Below are 7631 nucleotides of genomic sequence, written 5' to 3'. Positions count from 1 at the left end.
CAAACACCGCCCCCCCCCACACTGCTGGGCGCGGTGGTAGCGGCCGGGGCGGGGCGGGAGGGCGCGCGGGGCCCGGAGCGGCGCGCGAGGTGCGTGCTGGGGAGGGCGGGAAGGGGGAGAAAGGGGGTGGGGGCCTGTGTGACCCCGCGGTTTGCAGCCGCCTTCTGACCCCGGGGGGCGGGGGGTGCAGCGAGATACATACACACACACGGGCCCCCCCCCCACGGCCGTACAACCCCCCACCCCCCAGGCCGTGCAACGCCCCCCTCCCCAAGCTGTGCACCCCCGCCCCAAGCCGTGCAACTGCAATCCCCCACCCCAAGCCGTGCAACCCCCCGCCTCTGTTTGCACACCCTCCCCCCTTGCAGGCTCTGCAGCACCCCCGGGGGGGCTTTGGTTACACCGCCGACTGCAGAGGGGGCCACCTTTGCTTCCCCCCCCCCAAAAGGGCTGCACGGAGGAGCTGGGGGGGCCAAACCCGGGGCTGATCCCCTTGCAGGTGACCACCACTCCCCCCCGCGACGCCACCGTGGGCTCCGGCACCATGTTCGGCTCCTCCCGAGGGGGGGTCCGGGGGGGCCAGGACCAGTTCAGCTGGGAGGACGTCAAGACAGACAAACAGCGTGAAAACTACCTGGGTAAGGGCTGACCTTGACCGGACCCCCCCCATCCCCATCCTCCCTGTCGCTCCCGACACGGTTTTGGGGTGCAGATGGAGGGTCTGGGGTTCAATGACTATGTTTTATTTGGGGGGGGGGGGGGGGGTGTTTTGCTCCCCACAGGCAACTCCCTGATGGCGCCGGTGGGACGGTGGCAGAAGGGGAAGGACCTGACCTGGTACGCCAAGGGCAAGAAGGAGACGGCGTCCCCGCTGTCCCGCGAGGAAGAGCTGGCCGCCGTCCGCCTGGCCGAGCAGGAGGCCATGATGGCAGCCCTGTGAGTCTAAACCCCCCCCCCCCCCCCCAAAAAAAAAGGGGTGCAAGGCATCCCCACCCCGCATCACCTGCTCTTGTTTTTATAGGGGCTACAAGAACATCAAGAGGCAGCCCACCGGTCTGAGCAAGGAGGTAAGGGGGGCACCCCGCGTCCCCCCAGCATCCCCCCGCACAGATTGGTGTCCTCACCCCCTCTGGTTTTGGGGGACACGCACCCACAGAGGGGATGTTCCCCCCCCAACCCCGCAGGACCTGGCCGAGGTGTGCAAGCGGGACGGCGCCGAGCGGGACGGGAAGGACGTGGATCGGGTGGTGGGCTTGGGCAGCTCCAGGTACGCACCGAAACGCCCCGTTTCAGGGCAATTAAATTTTCTTCTTTTGCCATTTTTACGCTCTTTTTTTTTGTGCTTGTTGGGGTTTTTTTTTTGGCTATTTCACGACTCGTGGCGGCGTCTCTCCCCAGCGGCAGCGCCGGCCGGGTGATGCTCTCCAAGGAGGACAAGGAGGCGGCCAAGATGGGGCTCTCCGTTTTCACGGTACGGCGCCGGCACGCGTCACGTCTTCCCCGTGAGGTTTAAAAAAAAGACGGAAAAAGGCAAAAAGCCCTACCCCACGCTCAGGATACTTTATTTAAAAGCAAAGCTGGAAGTTGTAGCGCAGAGGCCTGCAAGAGCTCCCCGTGTCCTGCGCACAGCGTTAATTTGTGGGGTTTTAATTTGGAAGGGGCTCTTGCGTGTCTTTTAATTATTTTTTCCAGATTTAATTTTTATCCTATTTTAAATTTTTCCAAATTTAATTTTTTCCATATTAAATTTAAGTTTTAAAGGGAGAAAGTCCCATTTTCTTGTAATTCAAAGCTCCGGGCTCACAGACTCGCTCTCTATTTCCCCTCCCCTTCAAACCCTAGCACCAGAAAGTCTCCAGCACCCCTGAGACATCTGGCTCCAAGAAGAAGCAGGAAAAGGAGGAGAAGGTGGAGGAGAAACGGTGAGGCTGGGCACCAGCGTTTTGGGGGGAAACTACCAGAAATGGCCTTTTTTTGGGGAAGAATATTTTGCAAAACGCTTCTCTGGCTCCATTTGGCATTGGGCTTGTTCTGCATTTGCCTAAATCAGCCCCACAATCTCTGCATTGCCCCAAATATATCCTTTTTTTTTTTTAATTTTTATTTTGCTGGGGGCTTCTCCTTGGCCGAGGAGGGACGTGGTGGGATCCACGTGGAGGGAGGGATGGGGATGAGCTTTAGGAGGAGCCAGAGGGATGCGCAGGGCGGGGAATCTCCCTGCTTGATCTCTTCCTCGCAGGCCGGAGGGTAGCAAGAAATCCAAAAAGGAGAAAAAGAAAAAGAAAAAGAAGAAACACAAGAAGGAGAAGAAGGAGGACAAGCATCATAGGAGGGATGCTTCTCCATCGTCCTCCGATTCTTCCCCGGACCGGGATGAGAGGTAGCTGGGTTGGGATGAAGGCTGAGCCCTGGGCGTGGGGAGGGGACCGGGTCTCGCAGGGCCCCATTGCTGGAAAACGGGGTGAAGGATTTAGGAGAGCCACAAGGTTGTAGCTGGTGTCAGGAAGCCCGTCGGCATCTCCTGCCTTTCCAAAATCCATTTTTTACCCCCAAAATTGGCTTGGCGGTATCCCCGATCTCACTTTCCCCTCCATCCCCGTAGGCACCACCGAAGGAACACCCAGCAGCGCCCCGAGGCGTCGCGGCACGGCGGCCGGCGTCGGCACGACAGCGATGCCTCTGCCAGCAGCTGGGATTCGGGCAGGAGCCCCTCGCGCCGTCCTGCCCGTCGGCGGAGCCGGAGCAGGGACGGCCGCGGTCGGCACCCGTCCCCGCGGCGCAAGGGGAGGAAGAGGAGCAGGAGCAGATCTCCCCCATCCCGTGGGGTCAGGCAACGCCACGACACCGATTCGGATGACTGAGAGGGAGGTTTTTCCAGGGAGATTTCACAAAGCTTATATATTTTTTAAGATTATTAAATTAAAAAAGCCGTAGCTCTGCGGTTACCGGGGCCGAGTCTGGCAAAGGGCAGCATGTGTTGCGATGCCAGCTGCCCCTTCCTCGCCCGCAGCTCCTGCCTTCAACCCGGGGCAGCGCCGGCAGCTCCCCCCGCTGTCGATCCCAGCCACGGAGGGGGCAGCAGGCGCCCGGGCGCCCTTCCCCTCGCTCCCCAGATCCATCCATCCAGGCGTGACTGGGCGAGGAGGAGGCTGCGGGGTGGGTGCCGGCACTGGGGCGGTCCTGGCTGCAGTGCTGGAAATGCTGTGGACATCTGGTGTTTATGTAAAGAGACTTTGGATGCAGTTATTATTATTATTATTATTATATTTTTAAATCTCTTCTCTCAATGCTTTCTAATACCTGCTGGTGAAGGGGCTGGAAGAGAGTTTCTTTCCTTAAACCCTCCTTTAAGTTCAGCTCCGAAATAAAACCTGGGGCTCGCACACTGACGGGAGGGTTTTGCATCTTGGACCCCGATGGCTTTCCGAGGGCCAGGCTCTGGGGGTCTCCACGGGACCACCTCTGCGCTTCATGGGGCAAATGGGTGCTCTTCGTGTCACGGGTGCTCCCCACGGGGCTATAGGTGCTCTGTGTGGAGCAGTGGTGCTCTCCATAGGGTGATGGGTGCTCTCCGTAGGGTGGCAGGTGCTCCCTATGGGGCATCACATGCCCTCCATAGGGTAAACGTACACGTGTGAGCAAGGGCACACACAGGACACCCCCGTGGGACCCCCTGGAGAGGGCACGGTCCTGCCCGGGCTGCTCCAAGGTGGCATTCAACCCCTCCTCTCCCCAAAAAGCTTTTAATTTGGGCAGACCCAAGCAGGAGCTGCTGTATCCCTGGTGGGACGGAGCAGAAGTGGCTCTGTCACCCCCAAATTCCCGTGGGGGGGGCATAAATCACCGCAGGGATGTCCATGCCATGGGGTCCACACATCCATCTCCCCTGCGTGGGGATGGAGCAGCCCATCTCACAGCGATGTGTGCTTTCCCAGCCCAAGTTTGGGGAAAATCAGGGGGGTTTGTGACTCGAGGAGCTACAGGTGAGGGTGATGGATGTTCCTTTTGGTTGAGAAACGGTCTTTTTGGATTAAAAAAGAAAAGGAAACTGCCCTAATTAAGGGCAGCAAGGAGAACCTCTGAAATAATTCCTCAGCTGATGGGGCTGGAGCATCTTCTGTAGATGTTTCCCCTGGTCGTGTCCACCCCGCAGCAGGGTAAGGAGCATCAACCTCTGTTCCTAGCCAGGATTTTAAACCTCAAAAACATGAGTATTGATGCGCTTGGCACACCAAGACGGGGATTTTACGTCAATAAATAGAAATATTGATCCAAAGGGATAGGGGTTGTCCTGAGCAGCTCCGGGCTGGGGCATCGCCGACCGTGCCAAGCACAGGGGCCTCGTTTGTGTAATTAATGATGCAATTTCTCCTGCTTAAGATAGGGCGGTTTTGTGTCTCTTGGCAGACAAAAGCCCCCGGCTGGCGACCGGCCACGGTTTGGACTTTGGCAGCGTTTGGGCGGGGGGGGGGGGGAGATCTTCTGTCATCTCGGCGGCCGTGCCATCGCCCAGCCCGCGGCCGGGGGTGCGGAGCCGCGCTGCCGGTGCGGGGTGGGACCAGGCGTGCCCGGTGTCCCAACAAGGGCAGCATTCATCACGGGGGACACTCAGCGGGATCGGGGCGACGAGCTGAAATAAAGCCCTTCTGTCCCACTCCTCTCCCTGCGAACACGTGCTTAACCCCACCGAGGCCAACAGCGCTGCAGAGCAGTTGCAAGCTTTGGTGATCCCCACCCTGAAATGATTTTTTTTCTTGGGGGGGGGGGGGGTGTGACAACCTTTTGGCAGGGTCGTGGTGCTGTTTCTCTTGGTCTGAGCAGCTGCAGCCCCAGGTGCAGCCCAGGACCCACCCTGTGGCTGCCCACGTGCAACCCACGTGGCACAAGTGGGGTAGCTCCGAGCCCACGCGCTGGCTGGACCCTGCTGAGCTCGGGGTCACTCCTCCTGGGGATTTTTGGGGGGTGCAGGCTGTGACTGGTGCCAGCTGGGAGCGTCCCAGTGCAAGGCGGCAGATGGTGGAGCAGGGCTGTGCTTAATGGGAACTCGGCCTCGGGAGCTCCCGGCTGAAAAGGGAACTATGGGAGAGCTGAAACACCACGAGGAGGGGAGGAAAAAAAACCCAGAGCCCACACAAATCCCAGCATCCCGCTCGTGAGTCACACTCCCTCCGCGGGGTCTTGCTTCCTCCTGCCTTCATCTCCCAAGCGGGTGGGATGGCTGCCGCTGGCAGAGCCGGGCTCCGCCGGGGTGATGCGTGCCCACGGCTCTAAGCACGTGTCCCAGCCGGGGGCAGCCGGTGCTGGAGGGGGTTGATCTGCCAAGCCCGATGCCGGAGGGGCTGTGGCAGGGCCACCCTGCTGTGGTTCCGCCTGGCATGGAGGGGTTCCCTCTTCCTGGCTTTCTCCTGCCTCCCGGGGAGGTCGCACCGCTTGCTCCCGGCTCGTGCCTCTTCACCACCAGGGTCTGCAGCTCGTGCTGTGAGCTGATCACAGAATCATAGAACAGTTTGGGTTGGAAGGGACCTTTTGAGGCCATCCCGTCCAGCCCCCTGCCGTGAGCAGGGACATCTGCAACCACATCAGGTTGCTCAGAGCCCCGGCCAGCCTGGCCTTGGGTGTTTCCAGGGATGGGGCATCGGCCACCTCTCTGGGCAACCTGGGCCAGGGTTTCACCACCCTCACTGTAAGCAAGTTTTTCCTTACATCCAGTCTAAATCTGCCCTCCTTTAGTTTAAAACCATCACCCCTTGGCCTGTCACAGCAGGCCTTGCTAAAGAGGTCACCCCCACCCTTCCTACAGCCCCCTTTAAGCCCTGGGAGGCCGCAATAAGGTCTCCCCGCAGCTTCCCTTCCCCAGGCTGCACAACCCCAGCTCTCCCAGCCCGGCCTCGCAGCAGAGGGGCTCCAGCCCCCGGAGCATTTCTGTGCCCCCTCTGGCCTTGCTCCAACAGCCCCGTGTCTGTCCCGTGCTGAGGAGCCCCGAGCTGGAGGCGGCGCTGCAGGGGGGTCTCACAGAGCGGGGCAGAGGGGCAGGACCCCCTCCCTCGCCCTGCTGCCCGCCCTGCTGGGGATGCCGCCCAGGGCACGGCTGGGGGTCTGGGCTGCGAGCGCACATTGCCAGCTCGTGTCCAGCTTTTTGTCCCCAAGTCCATCTCCACAGGGCTGCTCTCAGTCCCTCCTTCCCCCAGCCTGGGTTGATACTGGGGGTTGCCCCGACCCCTGTGCAGGACCCTGCACTTGGCCTAGTTGAGCCTCACAAGGTTCTCACAGACCCACCTCTCCAGCTTGTCCGGGTCTCCCTGGATGACATCCCGTCCTTCTGGCATGTCAGCTGCCCGACCCCGCAGCCAGGGGTTTCACAGCTCAGCCTCCCCTGCTCTCACCCCTTGGAAACCTCCGCCAAGGCTTTACCTCCACCCCATGCTTTTCACAAGCCCTGTTAAACCGTTACGGGACTCCCAGAGCTTTACCCACGCTGAGGACACAGGATGGATGGAGCAGCACAGCCCACGGGGATGAGGGGAGACAGGGAGGGCTCTGGGTCTGTCCCTCCCACCTTGTCAATGAGCCAGGGGAACACACGGAGGGTCAGAGTCAAGCCCCCACGGTGGCTCACATCACCCAGGGCTGCGTCCCCTCCTGCAACCCCTGCTTTTTACCCCCCACCCAGGAGTCAAGCAGCAGCTCTCACCCCTTGCGCCACCTGAAGGAGGCACCTGTGTCTATGTCGCACTCAAAACCAAGATCTAAGCAAAATAGTTTGAGAAATACAGAAAAGATAAAAACGAGGGTGAGCGAGGGTGAAGGAGCCCTTCCCCAAGGCCGCCCACCCCATCTGCCTCCCTGCCGAGCCGCTGCACCCGCTGCTGGGAGGACTGGGGAGGAACCACGCCGGCTGCAGCGCTCGGCCCTGCCCAAAGCAGCCGGCGTTTCGCGCTCGCCCTTTCCCCTGGGTGTGAGCTGCCTCTTGCCCAGCTGGATGGGTGGCTAAAATCCCCAGCAGCCCAGCCGAGCCCAGAACACAGCAAAGCCTGCGCTGCCCCGAGCGGCCTCCCACAGCTCGCTGGTCTCAGATAACATCAGCACATTCCCCGTCTCTTCCTCCTTCCAGCCCTGGCCAGCGAATGAGTTCTGCGTGTGCAGAGGAGCAGGATCTGCGGCGTGGCCGGGGCGGTCTGGACATGCCTCGAGTGAAAAACCATCGCTTCAGAGGAGGCTCTCTGCTGCTGCCGGGTGCTGCGTCATGCACCACGCGCCTTTTGAGGGATGGGCGACGAGAGGAGCGGGGGGCTCTGCTGATTTCAGCAGCACAAACTGACACCAGCAGAAGAGGTGGCCCTTCAAGTTCAATTCCCTCCCAGAACAGGAATAAATAGATGTCCTGCCCTCTTCGGCATAGCAGAGATCCCAATTCAGAGCTTGAAATTCAAGGTGAGATGAACGGCTTCAAAAGAATAACCTGATTTACAGGAGTTTTGTAATCCCGTCATCGCTTGCCTAATATTATTTACCCTTTACTACTGAGACAAGCACAAGGAGAGACACGGGGCTCAGGCAGCCCTTGCTGGGAAACCTGAACAAACCTGACCTCCCTCCTGCGGCTCCCCCAGCCGAAGAGGGGGCAGAGAAGA

General features: G+C 60.1%; 1 protein-coding gene across 1 annotated transcript; it reads left to right on the top strand.

Moving 5' to 3' along the window:
* Positions 1-95: 95 nt before the first annotated feature.
* C2H1orf35 (chromosome 2 C1orf35 homolog) lies at positions 96-3278 on the top strand. The gene is made up of 8 exons (XM_075082153.1): positions 96-638; positions 783-936; positions 1022-1067; positions 1185-1267; positions 1399-1471; positions 1843-1922; positions 2240-2380; positions 2603-3278. The coding sequence occupies exons 1-8, from the start codon at positions 545-547 to the stop codon at positions 2859-2861; spliced, it is 930 nt and encodes a 309-aa protein (XP_074938254.1). The 5' UTR covers positions 96-544; the 3' UTR covers positions 2862-3278.
* The last annotated feature ends 4353 nt before the right edge of the window (positions 3279-7631 follow it).

Source organism: Phalacrocorax aristotelis, chromosome 2, assembly GCF_949628215.1.
Source record: "Phalacrocorax aristotelis chromosome 2, bGulAri2.1, whole genome shotgun sequence".
Lineage (NCBI taxonomy): Eukaryota > Metazoa > Chordata > Aves > Suliformes > Phalacrocoracidae > Phalacrocorax > Phalacrocorax aristotelis.
Note: the sequence above shows the minus strand (reverse complement) of the source record. Positions and strands in the feature narration are given on the sequence as shown.

What these genes read in the sequence shown, in the direction of transcription:
- C2H1orf35 (XM_075082153.1), top strand. Translation starts at nt 545, where the DNA reads ATGTTCGGCTCCTCCCGAGGGGGGGTCCGGGGGGGCCAGGACCAGTTC. An exon ending in GAGAAGGTGGAGGAGAAACG is followed by an intron (nt 1,923 to 2,239) that starts GTGAGGCTGGGC and finishes TCTTCCTCGCAG; the next exon opens with GCCGGAGGGTAGCAAGAAAT. An exon ending in TCCCCGGACCGGGATGAGAG is followed by an intron (nt 2,381 to 2,602) that starts GTAGCTGGGTTG and finishes CCATCCCCGTAG; the next exon opens with GCACCACCGAAGGAACACCC.